Source organism: Mobula birostris, chromosome 12 (assembly GCF_030028105.1).
Source record: "Mobula birostris isolate sMobBir1 chromosome 12, sMobBir1.hap1, whole genome shotgun sequence".
NCBI classification, from domain to species: domain Eukaryota; kingdom Metazoa; phylum Chordata; class Chondrichthyes; order Myliobatiformes; family Myliobatidae; genus Mobula; species Mobula birostris.
In genome coordinates this window covers 109,980,843-110,006,236 of record NC_092381.1, presented here as the reverse complement: position 1 = coordinate 110,006,236, position 25,394 = coordinate 109,980,843, and the positions used below count along the sequence as shown (strand labels likewise).

At 43.7% G+C, this 25,394-nt stretch overlaps 1 protein-coding gene across 4 annotated transcripts in view; it reads left to right on the top strand.

Annotated features, from left to right (window-relative positions):
* Positions 1–4,435: 4,435 nt before the first annotated feature.
* Positions 4,436–25,394, top strand: part of LOC140206179 (calpain-9-like) — a 98,444-nt gene continuing 77,485 nt past the window's right edge. For all 4 annotated transcript variants that reach the window (XR_011888088.1, XM_072274458.1, XM_072274456.1 and 1 more), the window contains exons 1-2: positions 4,436–5,094; positions 22,927–22,996. Coding sequence is in view for 3 of the 4 variants with exons in the window: in XM_072274458.1 (XP_072130559.1) it covers positions 4,639–5,094; positions 22,927–22,996 (526 nt within the window). In the remaining variant the exon portion in view is untranslated. The remainder of the gene's footprint in view (positions 5,095–22,926; positions 22,997–25,394) is intronic.

Sequence of the window (25,394 nt, the reverse complement as noted above, 5' to 3'; positions counted from 1 at the left end):
TGTTAGCATCATTATGTAATTAAATACATTATAGTCAATAAAAGTTATTTTCTTGTTTCTCCAAATTCCTATGTGATACAAGTAGTCTGAAATTATATTTTCATTCAGCTTCAAGCGGTCGATCATAAACAACAAAAATATCTGAGGATGCAAGGCTTTTGGAAAAATGTGTCCAATATTATATATATCTCCATTGGAGACCTGGAGGAAAAGAATCTCAGGGCTTCCCAACCTGAGGTTCACAGACCCTTCAGTTAATGGCACGAAAAAAGGATCAGAACGTAGTGTAAAGCTATTACGCCACCAACGACCGAAGATCGTTGTTCAATTCCTGCCACTGTTGACAAAGAGATAACTAATACAGAGGACATGCATTGAAGGTGAGAGTGGCTAGTTTTAAAAGGGCTGTGGGGGGGTGGGGGTAAGGATTTTTACTCAGAGTGGCGGACGCCTGGAATACACTACCTGGTATGGGTGTAGAGGCAAATACATTAGAGACTTTTAAGAGACATTTAGACATGGATATGAGGAAGATGAAAGGATATGGGTATTGTGTAGGTAGGAATTTTTTTAACCTACTGTTTAGCTGGCTCAGCACAATATTGTGGGTCAAGAGCCTGTCCTGTGCTGTACTGTTTTATGTATTCCACATGACTGTGGGCTTCTTCCTGTGCTATACTGTTCTATGTAATTCCACATGACTGTGTGGGCTTCTTACTGATGCTCCAGTTTCCTACCACACTCCAAAGATGTACGGTTAGGGTTGGTAAGTTGGTGCCAGAAGCATAGGCTACCCCCAGCACAATCCTTGCCGATTTAATGCAAACGACACATTTCAATGGTTCAGTCTAATATCAGATACTGTATACAGCCTGAAATTCTTACTCTTCACAGGCATCCACAAATGAGGAAGAAAAACTGTAAGAATTAATGACAGGTAATGGCAGAACTCCACAGTCCTCCCCTCTCCCACAAACAAGCAGCAGCGAAGGCATCAACCCTCCTCTCCTCCCCCCTGCCCACCACCACTAGACAAGCAATAGCAAAGTCCCAGAGACCTTGATCCTAGAGTCCATCAGAAAACTACAGTCCATAACCCAGTGCAGGGGCCTTCCGATAGCAGCACACACCGCCTGCTGTCCCGACGTTTCCATTTTCCGCCACGCTTTGTTCGGTGGCAGCAGCGAAGAACCGGGTCACCCACGGGGCCCCACCCCGAAAGCACACCTGGAGATATCGAAACACTAGACCGCACGTTTTGAGGTAGATGTGAACTATCATTTCTATGGAATGTACTTACTACCCATTACACCGCTGGCGTTTAGGGCAGCAATGAAGGTCCTCCTGTCTGTTCATACCGTCACACTCAGATTCTTCACTGCTGTTTCCGTAACAATTTTTTGACCAGTCAGGGTTGTTAGCCCTGAGCTGAACCCCCAAATTTGGAGGATCACTGACCACCCTTAGTCTGTTCTTTACCCTTTAACCTGTTTGGCTGGGTGACCCTACAAAGAGCCAAAGCACAAGGCCAAACTCCAGCCAGTAGCTGTCTAGGTCACTGAGGCACACAAGCCTCCAAACCCTAAAGCAAGCTTGTAGCCCTCTTTTTATTGAGATACAGTGTGGAATAGTTCCTTCTGGCCCTTGGAGCCGTGCTGCCCAGCAACCCACCGATTTAATCCTGGTCTGATCACGAGACAATTTACAATGACCATTTAACCTACCAACCGGTACGTCTTTGTACCATGGAACGAAACCAACGTGGTCTCGGGAGGTAACGTTCAAACAGCAGCAGGAATTGAATCTGTGTCACCTGTACTGTAAAGCGTTGTGCTAACCACTATGCCTCTGTGCCGCCCCAGTAGGGCCGGATTAAGCTAGTGCGGGGCCTGTGGCATATGTTATAATGGGTCCCTAAATTTAAAAAATGCACATGAGTGTTAAAACATAAATTATTTACTTGCATAGTAAAGTAATTCAATTTTTTCATTTGCTGTACAGCCAGATAATACGACAAATGTCTCACACTTCAGTAATAGTATTACTTACATGTAGATATCAATTTCAAATGTCAAAAGTAACAACACTACAATTTAAAAGTTAAATTTTCTAGATTTAGCATGAGCAAATTTGTTGATGATACTGGAAATGTCTATCTCACGCAGAAGTTCATGTTCAATGCTCATTAGACTGAGATTGTGCAATCTGTTTTGACCTGTAGTGCTCCTTAGTTCATTTTTAATCCTTTTCAGTTTTGAAAATGAGCATTCTCCACTGCAGTTGGTAACCATGAGTGACAAATAGGTGCGCAAGGCATCTTCTACATTTGGAAAACATGACTCCAAAGAATTGTCAGTTATCAAACGGTACAACTGTAACTCTACAAGGTCTTGTTTGGCGCCAGTATGAGAAGCAAGATCAGTTTTCAACAGTTCAGTAAACGGCACAAATTCTTCATTAAGACTTTCTTCCAGATCTTCCAGATATGATTTAATAAGATTTGATGACCTTTTTATGATCTCTTCAGGTGTAAACGATTGTAACTGATGAAGGAATCCAAAAACACCATTCACCTTTAGATAAGCCTTCTGCCTTTTTGACAGGGCAGAAAGCAAGCTGTCAATAATGGCAAGAAATGTTCGGCTTTTAAACTTCTGAGAAGGTGTTTGAGATTCAACAAATGAATCAAGAGTGCTGGGACCACTGAAATCATCATACACGCGATTTTGCTTGTGTTTTCTTCGAGTTTACTATTGATAATCTTCACACTTAGTCAGATCCTTGGTTTTTTGCTCAATGTCTGAAAAAGTAGACCACATAGCTTGAATATATCCATGCAAGGATTCAGAGAGTGCACAAGCTGTGTTCAAGTCTTGGCCAGAAGATTGCAAAGAAGCACTGGTCATTTGAAAACGCTGTAATACTTGATCCCACAATATGACCATTATTCCTGATTCCAACCTCATCATGGTTGAAAGCAGTCCATGAGCCTATTGTCGACACTCTGCCTTCTGCTCATTGTTATTTGAAATGTCATCCAAGACTTGTTTTATTGCAGAAAAGCTGTGTAAAAGTGCTTTTGTTGCATCTGCACAAGCTGACCACCTGGTATCTGATATTCTTTTCACAATGGGCAAATGAGCACCACCATCAGATAATGCAGCAGAAAGGAGATCTCACCAATAAGTAGAGCAGAAAAAAATGTGTATAGGCTTTCTACAAATTGAAAGAAAATTAATGCTTCTTGACAACATTCAGCAGCACATTTTCCAACCAAATTTAGTGAATGTGCAAAACATGGAATGTAATCCACAAACTCATTCAGCTCTTTAATTCCTGTTTATAAACCACTATACTTGCCACTCGTGTTGCTGGCATTGTTATAACTTTGACCAACCATGGCAGTCTTTTATATCAATGTCATTTTCCTTTTAAAAAGTCAAGTAAACTTTGAGTGAGCTGTTCAGCACTATGACCTTACATATCCAAAAACTTCACAAATCTTTCAACTGGTCCAGACGGCAAAACATGGTGCACAGTCAAAGTCACCTGGTCCACATTAAATATATCTGGAGTAGAATCCAATGAAACAGAATAATACTCGTATTTCTTCACTTCACCGATAATGTGATCCAGTATGCTGGATCCAATCAGATTGATGAATTCCTCACATGCTGTTTTAGATAGGTATGATTTATGTCCCCTTCCTTGGTTTGCATGAGCATTTATACCACGACACAGCAAGGAGCCAACACACGCCTGCACACACATACTGTACCATGCAGCATACAGCTCCCCCGACATGAAAACAACAGCGTTGCCAGATCATTGTTGTTGTGGCGTGGATGAAATCGCAGAGCGTTGCATTACCGGCAGTTTCTTTATTTGATAAAACAAGGTTACAGCAGGCAGAGACCCCGGCAGAACAGGTCTAACCACCTTGTGATTGAGGCTCGATATTTATTTGCTGAACACAAAGGACAGTTCATAGTTACAAGTAGAGACAGCTCTTTGAAGTTTTCACATCTTTTGATTAGATTCATTCTACTGGCGCCAGTATGCCTAAACTGGAGTTCATGGCCTTTAGGAATGCAAGTTAAAATCCATAATACATTATTTGGTATGTTACGTGCTAACATAGAGGACAATTCATATTCAAAAAGCATAGATATGGTGTCTTCACAACTACCTGTAAACTTAGCATTCTTGTCTCAGAGGTGCCAGAGATGCATTGTTACAAATGAAACTGGGTTCACAGCTTTTAGGAAATACATTGTTATGAACTCAATCCACAGTACTTTGTCAAAGGACAGACGACTGATGGCCGAAGTCATTTATTTAAGTGTAAATGAATCGTCTACCCAAAACTCACTCTAACAGTCGTGAGAATACCGATTTCACCAGACTGCAGCTTCCAATCACCTAGTGTGGGCGGGGCCCGTAGCATATGCTACTTGGTTAATCCGGCCCTGCGCCCCACCGTCCACTTGGAGAATTATTGGAATTTGTTGACTTTTTAAACAATTTCTGTTGTAACTTTTTTTTTAAAAAATGAGTACACAGTTGTAAAAGAAGTAATAACATGAGCAGAGACTGGGAGCAACAAGATATTTTCTATAAAGGGGTAACACAGGGGCGATGGGCCGATTGACCAGCATCTTTGCATTCTCCGATCTAAATTTCTGGCGGGTTGTAAATATCGGCGAGGCTTCAAGCCGGCAATGTTTGCTCGTTCTGGTTTGGGACTGGGTGCCTTGGACAGGTTGCCCCACCCGCTCCATGACGTTGGACCTCTGTTGCTGGAGCCGCTCACTTCCCTGTTCCTGTATAAAGAAGGCAGCGGGTTTTTTTTACACCATGTACCCGTTGCCCTGGAGTGGTGGCGATCGGAGACCGGGCTTCTACGACAACAGCTCGGTGCTGTTGAGGAACGCCGATTTTCACCACAACCCTGCAGTCCCTAAACTTCCCCAGCCTCGTCCCGGCGCCGGGCTGTTCGAGGACCCGCACTTCCCCGCCGACAACTCGTCCCTGCACGGCCCGGGAGGAGCTTCTCGCTTCAACGTCGCTGTATCCAGCTGGAAACGACCTCAGGTAAAGACTGGGACAGGCTGGTGGGGGCTTGTCCATGAACGGAAGGAGGGATATCTTCGAGGGCATAATTTTAATGTGATTGGGAAGAAAGTATGGGGGAGATGTCAGAGATAAGTTTTTTTTTACACAGTGAGGGTGGGCACTTTGAACGCACTGTACAGGTAGATACATTCGGGGCATTTCAGACTGCTCTAATGTTTTCTTTGTTGCATTGGGAAGTGAGGGGAGATCTGATTAGTGTATAAATTGGAGTGGTACGGTGGTGTAGTGATTAGCACGACGCTTTACAGTACAAGCAACACACATCAAAGTTGCTGGTGAACGCAGCAGGCCAGGCAGCATCTCTAGGAAGAGGTGCAGTCGACGTTTCAGGCCGAGACCCTTCGTCAGGACGTCGACTGCACCTCTTCCTAGAGATGCTGCCTGGCCTGCTGCGTTCACCAGCAACTTTGATGTGTGTTGCTTGAATTTCCAGCATCTGCAGAATTCCTGTTGTTTGCTTTACAGTACAGGTGACCTGGCTACCATTTGTACGTTCTCCCCGTGAGTTTCCTCTGGATGCTCCGGGTTTCCTCCGACAGTCCAAAGATGTACGGGTTAGTAGGTTAATTATAATATAACTAGGCTAGGATTAAGTTGGGGGCTGCCGGTTGGCACAGCTCAAAGGCCCGAAGGGACCTGTTACAAGCTGTATTTCCAAATAATGTTTTAAAATTAAAAATAATCTTGCACTTGCTTTTAGTACATATTTAATTGAAAGGAACAAGGTGAAGCCTCCGTTGTTCTGGGTCAACCATGAATGTTGCATCTAGCTGTCTGGACACACAAGCCTGGGCAGTACGATATGGAAAGCAAGCAGTGGCCCAAGCCCAAGCAGCAGGCGCCCCCTCTCCAGCATCTGATAAACCCAAAGCTAGACAAGGTGAGGAGGTCCTGAAGGAAGATTTTAGGGAGCTAGGTAGAAAGCTGAGAGACAGGACCTGCAGGGTAGCAATCTCAGGATTGCTGCCTGTGCCACATGCCAGTGAGGGTGATTTGGCAGGTGACTGCGTGGCTGAGGGACTGGTGCAAGGGAGCAGGGGTTCAGATTTATGGGTCATTAGGATCTCTTCTGGGGAAGGTATGACCTGTACAAAAGGAACGGGTAACACCTGAACCTGAGGGGGTCCAATATCCTTGCAGGCAGGTTGGCCTGGGTTGTCTGGGTGCGTTTAAACTAATTCGGCTGGGGAAAGGGAACAGGAATGATAGTGCTGAGATGAGGTAGTTGGGTTACAAACAGAGCCAATGTGTAGTGCGACTCCTAGCAAGGAGAGGCTGATAGCAGGGCAAAATTGCATTCAACAGGATGAGTTGCAGTGTAAAAGGTGGACAAAATCAGGACTGCAGATGTTATATTTGAATGCACGCAGTATGCGGAATAAGGTAGATGAACTTGTAGCATAGTTACAGATCGGCATGTATGATATTGTAGGCATCACTGAATCATGGCTGAAAGATTATAGTCCGGAGCTTAATGTCGAAGAATTGTATTGAAAGGACAGACAGGAAGGCAGAAGGGGTGGTGTTGCTCTGTTGGTTAAAAAATGGAATCAAATCATTAGAAAGAGGTGACATATGGTTGGAAGGTGTTGAATAATTGTGGACGGAACTAAGGAACTGCAAGAGTAAAAAGACCCTGATGGAACTTAGTATACAGATCCCCAAATAGTAGTGAGGATGTGGTCTACAAATTACAATAGCAGATAGAAAATGCATGCCAAAAGGTCATGGGGGATTTCAATATGCAGGTAGATTGGGAGAATCAGGCTGGCGCTGGATTCCAGGAGGGGGAATTTCTAGAATGCCTACAAGATGGCTTTTTAGAGCAGCTTGTGGTCCAGTCCACCAGGGGATCTGCTATTCTGGATCAGGTGTTATGCAAGAATCTGGAATTGATAAGAGAGCTTAAGGTAAAAGAACCCTTGGGGGTTGGGGGGAGCAATCATATTATGATTAAATTTACCCTGAATTTTGAGAAGGAGCAGCTAAAGTCAGATATGCTACTATTACAGTGGAGTAAAGAGAATTATAGAGGCATGAGAGAGGTGTTGGCCAGAAGTGATTGGAAAAGAACACTGGCAGGGATGACAGCAGAGCAGCAATGGCTGGAATTTCTGGAAACAATTCGGAAGGCACAGGATGTATACATCCCAAAGAGGAAGAAGTATTCTAAAGGAAAGATCACACAACTATAGTTAACAAGAGAAGTCAAAGCCAACATAAAAGCCAAAGAGAGGGCATTAAATAAGCAAAAATTAGTGGGAGTTTAGAGGATTGGGAAGTTTTCAAATGCCAACAGAAGGCAACTAAAAAAAAGTCATTAAGAAGGTAAAGATGGAATACGAAAATAAAGCTAACCAATAATATTAAAGAAGAGTCCAAAAGTTTCTTCAGATACATAAAGTGTAATGAGGAGGCGAGAGTGGATATTGGACCACTGGAAACTGATGGTAGAGAGATGCTAATGGGGGACAAGGAAACGGCAGACAAACTGAATAAGTATTTTGCATCAGTCTTCACTGTTGGAAGACACTAGGAGTATGGTGGAAGTTTCAAGTGTCAGAGGGCATGATGTTTGTGAAGTTACCGTAACTAGAGAGAAGGTTCTTGGCAAACAGAAAGGTCTGAAGGCAGATGAGTCACCTGGACCAGATGGTGTACACCCCAATGTTCTGAAAAAGGTGGCTGAAGATTGTGGAGGAATTAGTGATGATCCTTCAAGAATCACTAGATTCTGGAAGACTGGGAAACTGCAAATGTTCCTCCACTCTTCAAGAAGACAGAGAAATTATCGGCCAGTTAGTCTGACCTCAGTGGTTGGGAAGATGTTGGAGTTGATTGTTAAGGATGTGGTTCCGGGGTACTTGGAGGCGCATGCTAAAATAGGCCTTAGTCAGCATGGTTTCCTCAAGGGAAAATCTTGTCTGACAAATCTGTTGGAATTCTTTGAAGAAATAACAAGCGGGATAGACAGAAGAATCAGTTGATGTTGTGTGTCTGGATTTTCTGAAGGCCTTTGACAAGGTGCCACACATGAAACTGCTTAACAATCTACGAGGCCATGATCTTACAGGGAAGATTCTAGCATGGATAAAGCAGTGACTGACTGGCAGGAGGTAGAGTGGGAATAAAGGGAGCCTTTTCTGGTTGGATACCGGTGACTAATGATGTTCCACAGAGGTCCATGTTGGGACTGATCCTTTTTACATTATATATTAATGATTTGGATAATGGAATTGCTGGCTTTGTTACAAAGTTTGTGGACGATACAAAGATAGGTGGAGGGGCAGGTAGTTTTGAGGAAGAAGAGATGCTACAGAAGGACTTGGAAAGATTAGGAGAATGGCAAAGAAATGTCAGATGGAAAGCAGTGTTGGGAAGTGTATGGCCATGCACTTTGGTAGAAGAAATGAACAGGTTGACTATTTTCTACATGGAGAGAAAATACAAAATCCGAGGCACAAAGGGACTTGAGAGTGCTTGTGGAGGATTCCCTAACGTTAATTTGCAGGTTGAGTCTGTTGTGAGGAAGGCAAATGCGATGTTAGTAATAATTTCAAGAGGACGAGAATATAAAAGCAAAGATGTAATGTTGAGACTCTATAAAGCACTGGTGAAGCCTCACTTGGACTATTGAAAGCAGTTTTGAGCCCCTTATCTTAGAAGGGATGTGCTGAAACTGGAGAGGGTTCAAAGGAGGTTTACAAAAATGATTCCAGGTTTGAATGGCTTGTCATACGAGGAATGTCAGATAGCACTGGACCTGTATTCATTGGAATTCAGAAGAATGAGGGATGACCTCATTGAAACTTATTGAATGGTGAACGGCTTTGATGAAGTGGATGTGGAGAGGATGTTCCTCTGGTGGGGGGAGTCTAGGGCCTGAAGGCACTGCCTCAGAATAGAGGAGTGTCCTTTTAGGACAGAGATGAGGAGGAATTTCTTTAACCAGAGAACGGTGAATCCGTGGAATCTTTGTCATGAGCATACATACAGACTTGGTATTTATATTTAAGGCAGAGACTGATAGATTCTTGATTGGTCAGGCACGAAGGGATGTGGGGAGAAGGCAAGATGTTGGGTCTGACAGCAGAAGTTTGAGATCACAGTTTTCCTTCTCCTAGATGAGCTGCCAACCATGGCCGACAAGCCCCATTTACCCGAAGCAACTAGTTTTAGGGTGCCAGTAACCTACCTTTGCCCCTTCTTCTGTCAGTAAAAATGGTTCCACTGGGCCTAGTAGCTGAACCACATGTGAAGGCCAGGAGCTGGACTTGGTTGTCAGAAGCTATTTGAAACATGCCATTGGGAACATTTAATAGGTAGTAGGAGCTTGTTGCAGTGACCATCAATGGGGAACTTATCCCAATGACCATCCCTGGCCATGACAACCTAATGAACCAAGGTATAACTGCCAGCTTTTAGCAGTTTGGGAAGAGAAAGGAAGCTGTTGAACCTCTGGAACCTTAGCTGTTCTGTGATGTGTTTCATGTCCTCTGATACACTTGTTCATCAGATTTAGAATTACCGAATGTTCCAGCATTAATTACCATCTGCTGAGTGAAGACCGCTCCAAGCTGCTGCCAAGTCAGTGTTCCCTGACTTCACTCTGTTTCACTTGTTGTGCCTGTGTGAGATATTAACCATCAGACCATGAGAGATAGGAGCAGAAATGGGCCATTTGGTAAATTGAGTCTGATCCGCCATTCCAGCATGGCTGATTTATTATCCCTCTCAATCCCATTCCCCTGCCTCCTTTCCCAAAATCATTCTCATGAACATCCTCTGGACCCTCTCCAATGTCAGCACCATCCTTTCTCAGATAAGGAGCCTAAAACTGCTCATAGTACTCCAAGTGAGGACTCATCATTAAGTCCTTGCTTTTGTATTCTAGTCCTCCCTGAAATGAATGCATTCGCCTTTCTCACCATCAACTCAACCTCCAAGTTAACCTTTAGGGAATCCTACACAAGGGCTTCCAAGTCCCTTTGCACCTCCGATTTTGAGTTTTCTGCCCATTTAGAAAATAGTCTGTGCTTTGCTTCCTCCCACCAAAGTGCATTGGCATACATTTCCCGTCACTGTTATCCACCTGCCACTTCCTTGCAGCCTCCCTGCTTCCTCAACACTACCTGCCCCTCCACCTATCTTCATATCATCTGAAAACTTGGTCACAAATCCATCAATTCCATCATCAAAATCATTGATATATAAAGTAAAAAGAAGCAGTCCTAACCCCAGTGGAACACCACTAGTCACCAGCACCAATCAGAGAAGGCTTCTTTTATTCCCCCTCTTTGCTCCCTGAAAACAGCTACTGCCCTATCCATGCTAGAATCTTTCTTGTGGTGCACTGGGCTCTTAGCTCGTTCAGCAGCCTCATGTGTGGCACCTTGTCAGAGGCCTTCTGAAAGTCCAAGTACACAACATCAACTAATTCTCCTTTGTCTATCCTGCTTGTTATTTTCTTAAAGGATTCCAACAGATTTTTCAGGCAAGGTTTTCGGTTAAGGAAACCATGCTGACTTTGGCTATTTTATCATGTGCTTCCAAGTATCCTGAGACCTCATCCTTCACAATGAACTCCAACATCTTCCCAGCCACTGTCATGAGCTGACTGGTCTATCAATTCCTTTCTTCTGCCCCTTGTTGGAATTCTTTGAGGAGATTACAAGTAGAATAGATAAAGGGTATGCAGTGGATGTTATATATTTGGATTTTCAGAAGGCTTTTGACAAGGAGGCTGCTTAAGAGCCCATGGTATTACAGGGAAGTTACTGGCATGGTTAGAGCATTGGCTGATTCGTAGGAGGCAGTGAGTGGGGCAAAAAGGGATCCTTTTCTGGTTGGCTACCAGTGACTAGTGGTGTTCTGCAGTGAAACATAGAAACAGAAAACCTACAGCATAATACAGGCCCTTCAGCCCACAATGCGGTGCCGAACATTTACTTACTTAAAAATTACCTAAGGATACCCATAGTCCTCTATTTTTCTAAGCTCCATGTACCTATCCAGGAGCCTCTTAAAAGACCCTATTGTATCCGCCTCCACCACCATCGCTGGCAGTCCATTCCATGCACTCACCACTCTCTGCGTTTTTAAAAAAAACTTACCCCTAATATCTCCTCTGTACCTGCTTCCAAGCACCTTAAAACTGTGCCCTCTCGTGTTAGCCATTTCAGCCCTGGGAAAAAGCCTCTGACTATCCACACAATCAGTGCCTCTCATCATCTTATACACCTCGGTCAGGTCACCTCTCATCCTCTGCCTATTCTCATAAGGCATGCTCCCCAATCCAGGCAACATCCTTGTAAATCTCCTCTGCACCCTTTCTATGGTTTCAACATCCTTCCTGTAGTGAGGTGACCAGAACTGAACACAGTACTCCCAGTGGGTCCTGACCAGGGTCCTATACAGCTGTAACATTACCTCTTGATGCTTAAACTCAATCCCATTGATGAAGGCCAATGCACCGTATGCCTTCTTAACCACAGATTCAACGAGTGCAGCAGCTTTGAGTGGCCTATGGACTCGGACCCCACGATCCCTCTGATCCTCCACACTGCCAAGAGTCTTACCATTAATACTATGTACTGCCATCATATTTGACCTACCAAAATGAACCACCTCACACTTATCTGTGTTGAACTCCATCTGCCATTTCTCAGCTCAGTTTTGCATCCTATCAATGTCCCGCTGTAATCTGACAGCCCTCCACACTATCCACACCTCCAACCTCTGTGTCATCAGCAAATTTACTAACCTATCCCTCCACTTCCTCATCCAGGTCATTTATAGAAATCACAAAGAGTAGGGGTCCTAGAGAAGATCACTGAGGCACACCACTGGTCACCGACCTCCATGCAGAATATGACCCCTCTACAACTACACTTTGCCTTCTGTGAGCAAGCCAGTTCTGGATCCTCAAAGCAAGGACCCCTTGGATCCCATGCCTCCTTACTTTCTCAATAAGCCTTGCTTGGGGTACCTTATCAAATGCCTTGCTGAAATCCATATACACTACATCTACTGCTCTACCTTCATCAATGTGTTTAGTCACATCCTCAAAAAATTCTATCAGGCTTGTAAGGCACGACCTGCCTTTGACAAAGCCATGCTGATTATTCCTAATCATATTATGCCTCTCCAAATGTTCATAAATCCTGCCTCTCAGGATCTTTTCCATCAACTTACCAACCACTGAAGTAAGACTCATTGGTCTATAATTTCCTGGGCTATCTCTACTCCCTTTCTTGAATAAGGGAAGAACACCTGAAGCCCTCCAATCCTGCAGAACCTCTCCTGTCCTCATTGATGATGCAAAGATCATCGCCAGAGGCTCAGCAATCTCCTCCCTCGCCTCCCACAGTAGCCTGGGATACATCTTGTCCGGTCCCAGTGACTTATCCAATTTGGTGCTTTTCAAAAGCTCCAGCACATCCTCTTTCTTAATATCTATATGCTCAAGCTTTTCAATTGTCTGTAAATCATCCTTGCAATCGCCAAGATCCTTTTCCATAGTGAATACTGAAGCAAAGTATTCATTAAGTACCTCTGCTATCTCCTCCAGTTCCATACACACTTTCCCACTGTCACACTTGATTGGTCCTATTCTCTCACGTCTTATCCTCTTGCTCTTCACGTACTTGTAGAATGCCTTGGGGTTTTCCTTAATCCTGCTCGCCAAGTCCTTCTCATGGCTCCTTCTGACTCTTTTAATTTCATTCTTAAGCTCCTTCCTGCTAGCTTTATGATCTTCTAGATCTCTATCATTACCTAGTTTTTTGAACTTTTCGTAAGCTTTTCTTTTCTTTTCTTCTTGACTAGATTTTCAACAGCCTTTGTACACCACGGTTCCTGTACCCTACCATTCTTTCCCTATCTCATTGGAATGTATCTATGCAGAACTCCACGCAAATATCCCCTGAACATTTGCCACATTTCTGCTGTACATTACCCTGAGAACATCTGTCCGAATTTATGCTTCCATGTTTCTGCCTGATAGCTTCATATTTCCCCTTACTCCATTTAAACACTTCCCTAACTTGTCTGTTCCTATCCCTCTCCAATGCTATGGTAAAGGAGAAAGAATTGTGATCACTATCTCCAAAATGCTCTCTCACTGAGAGACCTGACACCTGACCAGGTTCATTTCCCAATACCAGACCAAGTACAGCCTCTCCTCTTATAGGCTTATCTGCATATTGTGTTAGGAATCTTCCCGAACACACTTAACAAACCCCTTGCTTTAGGGAGATGCAAATCAATATTTGGGAAATTAAAATCTCCCACCATGACAACCCTGTTATTACACCTTTCCAGAATCTGTCTCCCTATCTGCTGCCCGATGTCCCTGTTACTATTGGGTGGTCTGTTAAAAAAACACCCAGAAGAGTTATTGACCCCTTCCTCTTTCTAACTTCCACCCACAGAGACTCAGCAGGCAATTCCTCCATGACTTCCTCCTTTTCTGTAGCCGTGACACTATCTCTGATCAACAGTGCCACATCCCCACCTCGGTGTTTGGTTGGTGTTGGGACGGCTTCTTTTTATGCTGTATGTCAATAATTTAGATGATGGAATAGATGGCTTTGTTGCCAAGTTTGCAGATGATAGGAAGATTGGTGAAGGGGCAGGTAGTGTTGAGGAAACAGGAAGGCTGCAGAAGGACCTGGACAGGAGAATGGGCAAGAAAGTGGCAAATAAAATACAATGTTGGAAAATGCATGGTCATGTACTTTGGTAGTAGAAATAAACATGCAGACTGTTTTCTAAATGGGGAGAAAATCCAAAAATCTGAGGTGCATAGGGACTTGGGAGTCCTTGAGCAGAACACCCTAAAGATTAACTTGCAGGTTAAGTTGGTGGTGAGGAAGGCAAATACAATGTTAGCATTCATTTCAAGGGGTCTAGAATACAAGAGTAAAGGTGGGATGCTGAGGCTTTATAAGCCGCACCTTGATTATTGTGAACAGTTTTGGGCTTCTTATCTAAGAAAAACATTGAAGGTCCAAGTATTTTAAAATCTGAAGTTTGTAGTGCAGTAAATAAGATGAAGAAAGGAAAGGCAGCAGGTCCTGATGAATTAGTAATAGAACAAATTATCGCCCTTGAAGATTGTGGAATTGAAAAACTTACTGATTGAATCAATGACGTTTATGAGACTGGAATAATGCCAGGAGAGATGAAAAAATCAGTATTTATCACTCTTCCTAAGAAAGCTGGAGCAATAGAATGTGAATTACATAGGACCATAAGTTTCATGAGTCATATCACCAAGATACTTATAAGAATTTTGATGACAAGAGCTAAAGGTAAGATACAAGCTGAAATAGGTAAAGAACAATGTGGTTTTGTGAAAGACAAAGGTGCAAGAAATGCAATATTGATGTTAAGGATACTATCAGAACGAGCTATTCAAGTGCAAAAAGATTTGTTTGTTTTATCGACTACACAAAAGCATTTGATAAAGTGAAGCACAATAAGTTAAGGTGTTATACTTACATGCACGCAGCATAAGGAATAAGGTCGATGATCTTGTCATACAGCTACAGATTGGCAGGTATGATATTGTGGCCATCACTGAGATGTGGCTAAAGGATGCATGTCTCTGGGAGCTGAACGTCCAAGGATACACGGTGTATCGGAAGGATAGGCAGGTAGGCAGAGGGGGAGGCGTGCCTTTATTGGTAAGAAATGATATTAAATCTTTAGAAAGAGGTGACATAGGATCAGAAGGTGCAGAATCTTTATGGGTTGAGCTAAGAAATCGCAGGGGTAAAAGGACCCTGATGGCAGTTATATACAGGCCTCCAAACAGCTGCAGGGATGTAGACTACAAATTACAACAGGAAATAGAAAAGGCTTGTCAGAAGGACAGTGTTATAATAATTGTGGGGGATTTTAACATGCGAGTGGATTGGGAAAATCAGGTCGGCACTGGATCTCAAGAGATAGAATTCGTAGAATGTCTGCAAGATGGCTTTTTAGAACAACTTGTTGTTGAGCCCACTAGGGGATCGGCTGTACTGGATTGGGTATTGTGTAATGAACCAGAGGTGATTAGAGAGATTGAGGTGAAGGAACCCTTAGGAGGCAGTGATCATAACATGATTGAGTTCACGGTGAAATTTGAAAAAGAGAAGCCGAAATCTGATGTGTCGGTATTTCAGTGGAGTAAAGGAAATTACAGTGGCATGAGAGAGGAACTGGCCAAAGTTGACTGGAAAGGGACACTGGCAGTAAAGACGGCAGAGCAGCAGTGGCTGGAGTTTATGCGAGAAGTGAGGAAGGTGCAAGAGAGGTATATTCCAAAAAAGAAGAAATTTTCAAATGGAAAAAGGATGCAACAGTGACTGACAAGAGAAGTCAAGGCCAAAGTTAAAACAAAGGAGAGGGCATACAAGGAAGCAAAAATTAGTGGGAAGACAGGATTGGGAAGTTTTTAAAAGCTTACAAAAGGAAACTAAGAAGGTCATTAAGAGGGAAAAGATGAACTATGAAAGGAAGCTAGCAAATAATATCAAAGAGGATGCTAAAACTTTTTCAGGTATATAAAGAGTAAAAGACAGGTGAGGGTAGATATAGGACCGATAGAAAATGATGCTGGAGAAATTGTAATGGGAGATAAGGAGATAGTGGAGGAACTGAACGAGTATTTTGCATCAGTCTTCACTGAGGAAGACATCAGCAGTATACCGGACACTCAAGGGTGTCAGGGAAGAGAAGTGTGTGCAGTCACAATTATGGCAGAGAAAGTACTCAGGAAGCTGAATAGTCTAAGGGTAGATAAATCTCCCGGACCAGATGGAATGCACCCTCGTGTTCTGAAGGAAGTAGCTGTGGAGACTGCAGAGGCATTAGCAATGATCTTTCAAAAGTCGCTAGATTCTGGCATGGTTCCGGAGGACTGGAAGATTGCAAATGTCATTCTGCTATTTAAGAAGGGGGCAAGGAAGCAAAAAGGAAATTATAGACCTGTTAGCTTGACATTGGTGTTTGGGAAGTTGTTGGAGTCGATTGTCAAGGATGAGGTTACAGAGTACCTGGAGGCATATGACAAGATAGGCAGAACTCAGCATGGTTTCCTTAAAGGAAAATCCTGCCTGACAAACCTATTTCAATTTTTTGAGGAAATTACAAGTAGGCTAGGCAAGGGAGATGCAGTGGACGTTGTATATTTGGATTTTCAGAAGGCCTTTGACAAGGTGCCACACATGAGGCTACTTAACAAGATAAGAGCCCATGGAAATATGGGGAAGTTACATACATGGATAGAGCGTTGGCTGATTGGCAGGAAACAGAGAGTGGGTATAAAGGGACCCTATTCTGGCTGGCTGCTGGTTACCAGTGGTGTTCCACAGGAGTCCGTGTTGGGGCCGCTTCTTTTTAACGTTGTACATCAACGATTTGGATTATGGAATAGATGGCTTTGTGACTAAGTTTGCTGACGATACAAAGATAGGTGGAGGGACCGGTTGTGCTGAGGAAACAGAGAGTCTGCAGAGAGACTTGGATAGATTGGATGAATGGGCACAGAAGTGGCAAATGAAGTACAATGTTGGAAAGTGTATGGTTATGCACTTTGGCAGAAGAAATAAATGGGCAGACTATTATTTAAATGAGAGAATTCAAAGTTCTGAGATGCAACAGAACTTGGGAGTCCTCGTACAGGATACCCTTAAGGTTAACCTCCAGGTTGAGTCAGTAGTGAAGAAGGCGAATGCAATGTTGGCATTCATTTCGAGAGGAATAGAGTATAGGAGCAGGGATGTGATGTTGAGGCTCTATAAGGCGCTGGTAAGACCTCACTTGGAGTACTGTGGGCAGTTTTGGGCTCCTTATTGAAGAATGGATATGCTGACGTTGGAAAGGGTGCAGAGAAGGTTCACTAGAATGATTCCAGGAGTGAGAGGGTTAACATATGAGGAACATTTGTCTGCTCTTGGACTGTATTCCTTGGAGTTTAGAAGAATGAGGGGGGACCTCATAGAAACATTTTGAATGTTGAAAGGCATGGACAGACTAGATGTGGCAAAGTTGTTTCCCATGATGGGGGAGTCTAGTATGAGAGGGCATGAATTAAGGATGAAGGGCGCCCATTCAGAACAATTTTTTTTAGCCAGAGGGTGGTGAATCTATGGAATTTGTTGCCACAGGCGGCAGTGGAGGCCAAGTCATTGGGTGTATTTAAGGCAGAGATTGATAGGTATCTGAGTAGCCAGGGCATCAAAGGTTATGGTGAGAAGGCGGGGGAGTGGGACTAAATGGGAGAATGGATCAGCTCATGATAAAATGGTGGAACAGACTCGATGGGCCGAATGGCTGGCTTCTGCTCCTTTGTCTTATGGTCTTATGGTCTAAGTTATTTGAAATATTACAGAAAACTCTAGATCTAGATTCGAAAGACCTCTGCCTAATCAGAAATCTGTACCGGGAACAAACTGCCGCTGTAAGAATAGATGGAGAAGTGAGTCAGTTTACGAAAATCAAGAGAAGCGTTAGACAAGGGTTTGTTTTCTCCCCGATTTATTTAATGTGTACAGTGAACCAATATTACAAAAAATAAGGAACATCTTGGGAATTAAAGCTGGCAGTGAAAACATCAATAATTTCAGATATGCAGATGACACTGTGTTAATTGCAAGTACGGAGGAAGAACTATAAAACTTAAATTGATATAATTGTTGAAGAAAGTGCAAAAATGGCTCTATCTATCAATTACAAAAAGACAGGATGTATGGTGATATCCAAAAAGGAGAATCCTATCTGCAGGCTGAGAATAAACGGGGAAGACATAAAACAAGTACAAAACTTTTGCTACTTAGGAAGCTGGGTGACATCAGATGGCAGGTGTGACATGGACATCAAAAGAAGAATAGGGATGGCAAAAGACACCGTTACGAGAATGAAGAGTATACTGACCAATACTAAACTAGGCATGACAACCCGCCTCAGAGTACTGAAATGTTATGTTTATCCAGTTATGTTATATAGCTCAGAATATTGGACAATATCTAATAACATGAAGAAACGAATTGTAGCAGCAGAGATGTGGTTTTTGAGGAGGATGCAAAGAATATCATGGACGAAACAAATATCTAACGAGGATGTCATGAACAGAGCAAACACAAAAAGAGAAATAATGTATGAGATCATGAAAAGGCAACGTAACTTCATTTGACATGTGATTAGGAAAGAGGAGTTAGAATGCACCATCCAACCTCTCTGCCTACCTTCCTGGCAATGATACAATGTGTATCCTTGGATGTTAAGCTCCCAGCTATAATCTTCATTCAGCCACAATTCAGAGATAACCACATGGTCATACGTGCCAGCTTCTAACTGTGTCACAAGATCATCTACCTTATTCTGTATACTGTGTGTATTCGGATATAACGCCCTCAATCCTGTATTTGTCACCCTTTTTGATTTTGTCCTCGTGTTACACTGCAACTTATCCCACTGACTGCAATTTTGCTCTATCATCTGCCTGTCCCTCCTCCCAGTCTCACTACACACTGCAACTAGTTGTATGCCAACTGCCCCATCCTCAACTCTATCTCTCAGATTCCCATCCTCCTGCCAATTTAGTTTAAACCCTTCCCAACAGCTCTAGCAAACCTGCCCACAAGGATATTGGCCCCCTCTGGCTTTCAATTGTAAACCTTCCCTTCCCAGAAGAGATCCCAATGATCCGGAAATCTGAACCCCTGCCCCTTGAGCCAGTGCCTCAGCTCTGCATTCACCTGCCAAATTATACTGTCCTTGCCCTCCCTGGTGTGTGGCACAGGCAGCAATCAGGTGCTACGGTTTCTTCCCACAGTCCAAAGGCGTGCTGCTTAGATGATTAGTTGGCCATTGCCAATACTCTTCAGAGATTGTCTGCCTGACATCAGTGATCACATGACTAGGACTTGTGGATATGCACCAACTGCTTGTACAACCACCTGCTCCCATGGCTTCACATGACCCTGATCAGGGTGGGGGGTGTTGCCAAGGGTGCCCCGCAGGCTCGTGGAGGGAAGGAACTCTTTACTTCTCCTTTGGTATAGAATGTTTGAACGTTGGCTGTAGAGGAACACTGTTTTGTTCGGCTGCATTTATGTATGGTTGAATGATAATTAAACTTGAGTTTGATTTGATTTGACTTAATTCCACCACTGCCACCCAACCTATGATTAGGCTAGGATTAAATAGGTGGGTTGCTGGGCTAGACCACTCGTTGGGCCGGAAGGGCCTGTAACACACTGTATTTCTAAATAAAATTTAAAAATAAATAAATAAGAGCAATTACGGCAATAAGAGGTAGATTGTGCAAAGACCACACATTTCCTTTTCTAAAAGGAAAGGAAGGATTCCGATGGGATTAGAGGGTATGAGTTATACGGAGAGGTTGGACAACTTGGAATGTTTTCCCTGAAGCACTTGGGACTGAGGAGAGATCAGATAGGCTTATAAAGTTATATTAGAAACACAGAAAACCTACAGCACAATACTGGCCCTTTGGCCCACAAAGTTGTGCCAAACATATCCCTACCTTAGAAATTATAAGGCTTACCTGTAACCCTCTATTTTCCTAAGCTCCATGTACCTATCTAAAGTCTCTTAAAAGACCCTATCGTATCCGCCTCCACCACCTTTGCCGGCAGCCCATTCCGCACACTCACCACTCTCTGAGTAAAAAACTTACCCCTAACATCTGCTCTGTGCCTGCTCCCTAGCACCTTAAACCTGTGTCCTCTTGTGGCAACCATTTCTGCCCTGGGAAAAAACCTCTGACTATCCACACGATCAATGCCTCTCATCATCTTATACACCTCTATCAGGTCACCTCTCACCCTCTGTCGCTCCAAGGAGAAAAGGCCGAGTTCACTCAACCTATTTTCATAAGGCATGCTCCCCAATCCAGGCAACATCCTTGTATATCTCCTCTGTACCGTTCCTATGGCTTCCACATCCTTCCTATAGTGAGGCGACCAGAACTGAGCACAGTACTCCAAGTGGGGTCTGACCAGGGTCCTATATAGCCGCAACATTACCTCTCGGCTCCTAAATTCAATTCCACGATTGATGAAGGCCAATACACTGTACGCCTTGTTAACCACAGAGTCAACCTGCGCAGGTACTTTGAGTGTCCTATGGACTCAGACCCCAAGATCCCTCTGATCCTCCACACTGCCAAGAGTCTTACCATTAATACTACATTCTGCCATCATATTTGACCTACCAAAATGAACCACTTCACACTTATCTGGGTTGAACTTCATCTGCCACTTCTCAGCCCAGTTTTGCATCCTATCAATGTCCCGCTGTAACATCTGACAGCCCTCCACACTATCCAAAACACCTCCAACCTTTGTGCCATCAGCAAACTTACTAACCCAGCCTTCCACTTCCTCATCGAAATCATTTATAAAAATCACGAAGAGTAAGGGTCCCAGAACAGATCCCTGAGGTACACCACTGGTCACCGGTCTCCAATGCAGAATATAACCCATCTACAACCACTGATTGCCTTCTGCGGGCAAGCCAGTTCTGGATCCACAAAGCAAAGTCCCCTTGGATCCCATGCCTCTTTACTTTCTCAATAAGCCTTGCATGGGGTACCTTATCAAATGCCTTGCGGAAATCCATATACACTACATCTACTGCTCTTCCTTCGTCAATGTGTTTAGTCACATCCTCAAAAAATTCAATCAGGCTCGTAAGGCACGACCTGCCCTTGGCAAAGCCATGCTGACTATTCCTGATCAAATTATACCTCTCCAAATGTTCATAAATCCTGTCTCTCAGGATCTTCTCCATCAACTTACCAACCACTGAGGTAAGACTCACTGGTCTATAATTTCCTAGGCTATCTCTACTCCCTTTCTTGAATAAAGGAACAACATCCGCAACCCTCCAATCCTGCGGAACCTCTCCTGTCCTCATTGATGATGCAAAGATCATCGCCAGAGGCTCAGCAATCTCCTCCCTCGCTTCCCACAGTAGCCTGGGGTACATCTCATCTGGTCCCAGCGACTTATCCAACTTGATGCTTTCCAAAAGCTCCAGCACATCCCCTTTCTTAATATCTACATGCTCAAGCTTTTCAGTCTGCTGCAAGTCATCAGTACAATCACCAAGATCCTTTTCCATAGTGAATACTGAAGTAAAGTATTCATTAACTACCTCTGCTATTTCCTCCAGTTCCAAACACACTTGCCCACTGTCACACTTGATAGGTCCTATTTTTTGACGTCTTATCCTCTTGCTCTTCACATACTTGTAGAATGCCTTGGGGTTCTTACAAAATCTTACAAATTATATGATAATCGATACATTATTTCAGATAGGACAATCCATAATAACCATCTGGATATATTACAGGATAAACAAAGAGGAACAACTCCCTCAGTAGATATAACCATTCTCAAGACACAAATGCCCCTTGACCAATGGAGACCCTTACAACATGCATTCCTTATGTCATTAGTCCGACAACCGAATTACTTTCTCTGTCAATCAGCTTCTAAGTGTTGCTACTCTGTCATTCATTGCCATGCCCCGCTGCTGATTCCCTTCTCCTCATCATACGTTCTTACCCCAACCACCGTCCAGAGCCCCAAACTCTGCCCTGTGCAGACCCGCCTCTGGTTTCTGACCCAGCTCCGTTGAGCATCCAACTAATGGTTTCCCATTCTGCTTTCAGTCTTTAGAGGACAGTGGTGTTTTCTAACAACCCTTTAGAAGCTGGGAAAATGACCCATAATGTGGAAATGAGCCCTGAATAAGGAGGTTAGCTACCAATGCCATTCTTCCTCAGCCCAGAGATTTGAGGGGCAAAGACTATGTCAGACAGAACGTCAGTCAGCTCGTCGTCTTTAGTCTGCAGAAAATTCAAGGGAAACCTCCTCACCCACAGAGTGGCAGAGACAGGATAGATTGAGCCTCATTCCCATGGTGGAAACGCCAAATACTGGAGGGCAGAGGTTTAAGGTGAAAGTTCTTGCACAGAGTGATGGTGGTGGGAGCAGGTACGGTGACGGGGTGTGAGGCATTTAGACCGGCATGTGAACGTGCAAGGCGATGCAGTACAGTGCAGAAGTCTATGGCACATATACCGTATACAGCTAGGGTGCCTAAGACTTTTGCACAATACTGTAGCAATTTTATGGATTACACTATATAGCTGCCGCAAAAAAAAAAAATTTGATGATATGTGAGTGATGATAAACCTGATTCTGATATGGGTCTGTATTGTGGATTTAGAGTCGGAAGGGGACAGGGAGAGGGGAATCATGGTTGGGAAAGGGAGAAGGGAGAGGGGAGCGAGTGGGAAGCGCGGAGAGACATTCTGTAATGATCAATAAACCAATTGTTTGGAATCAAATGACCTTGCCTGGTGTCTCAGGGCTGGGTGTGTCTACAGATTTACAAACTCACTCTCTGCTCCACATTGACAAATGCTGTACTGTGCAAAAGTCTTCGGCACCCTGGCTATAATATATACTGTATGCCTAAGACTTTTGCACAGTACTGTACATGCCACCATGTTCTACACTGAGATTCATTTTCTTGAAGGCATTCACAGTAGAACAAAGAAATACAATAGAATCAGTGCAAAATTACAAATGAAGACTGATAATGTGCAGAAGAGACAATCTGTGCAAATACAAAAAGAAAATAATAATAAATAATAAATAAATCTGAGAAAATGAGTTGTAAATTCCTTGAAAGTGAATCCACTAGCGCAATTGTCAAATGTCTCAACATTTTCAAAGAATGCGCCTATCTTCCTTTCCACAGGAAATCTGTGCCAGGCCTCAGTTTGTGGTTGATGGGACCACCAGAGCTGACATCTGCCAGGGAGCCTTGGGTGAGAACCGCTGATGTGGGGTAACGTTAACGTTAGAAATATTTCCTTGTGATGGTATGCACATAGTTTGGAAATAAACATCCAGGCAAGTTATTCAAAGTTTGCGCCAAATAGCAAATATAAGATGTTGAGGTGAGACACTGAAATGGAAGGTGAATTTGACTCTGAGCTTAAGATCATAAAACATAGCAGCAGAATTGGGCCATTTGGCCCATCTAGTCTGCTCCATCATTCCATCATGGCTGATTTATTATCCTTCTCAATCCCATTCTCTTGCCTTCTCCCTGTAACCTTTGACACCCTGACTAATCAGGGACCTACTAACCTCTACTTCAAATATATCCAATGGTTTAGCCTCCATAGCCATTTGCGGCAATGAATTCCACTAATTCGCCACCCTCTGGCTAAAGAAATTCCTCCTCATCTCCATTCTAAATGGACAACCTTCTATTTTGAGACTGTGCCCTCTGGTCCTAGACTGTCCCCCCAAAAGAAGCACCCTCTTCACATCCACTCTATCTAGGCCTTTCAATAGCAATAGTTTTCAATGAGACCCAGCCCCCGATTCTTCTAAGTTCCTTTGAGTAAAGGCTCAGAACCACCAAACACTCATATGACAAGTCTTTCAATCCCAGAATCATTTTCGTGAACCTCTTCTGAATCCTCTCCAATATCAACGCATCATTTCTTAAATAAGGAGCCCAAAACTACTCATGATCCTCCAAGTGAGGCCTCAGCACTGCCTTACAAAGCCTCAGCATTACGTCTTAATAAGATTATTAAGGGATTGGACACGCTGGAGGCAGGAAACATGTTCCCGATGTTGGGGGAGTCCAGAACCAGAGGCCACACTGTAAGAATAAGGGGTAGACCATTTAGAACAGAGTTGAGGGAAAAAATTTTCACACAGAGGATTGTGGTTCTGTGGAATGCTCTGCCTCAGAAGACGGTGGAGGCCAATTTTCTGGATTCTTTCAAGAAAGAGTTAGATAGAACTCTTAAAGATAGTGGAGTGAAGGGATATGGGGAGAAGGCAGGAAAAGGGTACTGATTGTGGATGATCAGCCATGATCACGGTGAATGGCAGTGCTGGCTCGAAGGGCTGATGGCCTACTCCTGCACCTATGGTCTATCGTCTGTTGTCTTTGCTTTTATATGAAAGGAATGCTAACATTACATTTGCCTTCCTCACCAGTGATTACCCTCTGCTTCCTGCCACTCAATCAGTCTTGTAATTCATTGCCATTGGTGGCAGTGGAGGCCAAGTCATTGGTTATGCTTGGAGTGGAGAGGGCGGGTACAGGCCGGATCGAGGTGACGGGGTCTAGCCCCCAGAGCGTATCAGAGCAACTACTTGGCCAACGATTTAGAGGCCGGGACAGATTGAAAAGGCCAGGGTGTCAGGGCCTGAGGTGAGGGCCAGGCCGGTTCAGCTCGCTGCTCCACAACGTTTACTCAGCTCTGCGCTGAAGTAAGGGTTTGCGGATGGACTTTCTTTGTGGTCTTCAGTTCAGAACACTATTAGCTTGCATTTATAGTTTGCACAATTTGTTTTATTTCTCTCTGCGCATTAGGTGTTAGTATTTTTTTTAATGGGTTCTTTTGGGTTTCTTTGATTCACGGCTGACTGTGAGGAGACAAATCTCAAGGTTGCGTGATGTTTGATGATAAATGTACTTTGAGATTGACAGATACTTAAATACTCAAAATTTACAGGGAAAAGGCAGGAGAATGCGTTTGTGAGGGGAAATAGATCAGCCATGATGGAATGGCGGAGCAGACTTGATGGGCCAAATAGCCTCACTTTGCTCCTACAGCCCTTATGGAGTAATTATTCATGTGGAAATTTCTCAAAAGTTTTTCTAAAATCTATGCTGACTAATTGGACGTTAACCCTCTAAATTCTATGGAATGTACACAGAGAACAAATACGGCTTATTGGCCTTGGCAGACACCAAAGCAGGTGCCTTGATATGAAAAAAAAATGAAGATGTTGGAAATCTGAGTTAAAAATTGACTCCTCATATTAAAGATTAGCTTCATTCAGAACACCCAGTGAAATGTGTCGTTTGCAACTGAGCAAATCTGTGAGGATTGTGCTGGGCAGCCCGCAAGTGCTGTCGTGCTTCTGGCGCCAATGTAGAACGCCCACGGCTTGCTGATCGTAAGCAACGCACACAGAATGCTGGAGGAACATTTTAATTCTGATTCCCGTTCCCGTTCCGACATTTCAATCCACGGCCGCCACTTGTGCCAAGATGAGGCCACCCTTAGTAGAGAAGCAACACCTTATATTCTGCATGGATATCGATTTCTCCTTCTGGTGAACCAATTCTCCCCTCTTCTCCCCCTCTTCCCCCCCACCGCCACCTCCGCTTTCTTCACTTTGACCTTTCAC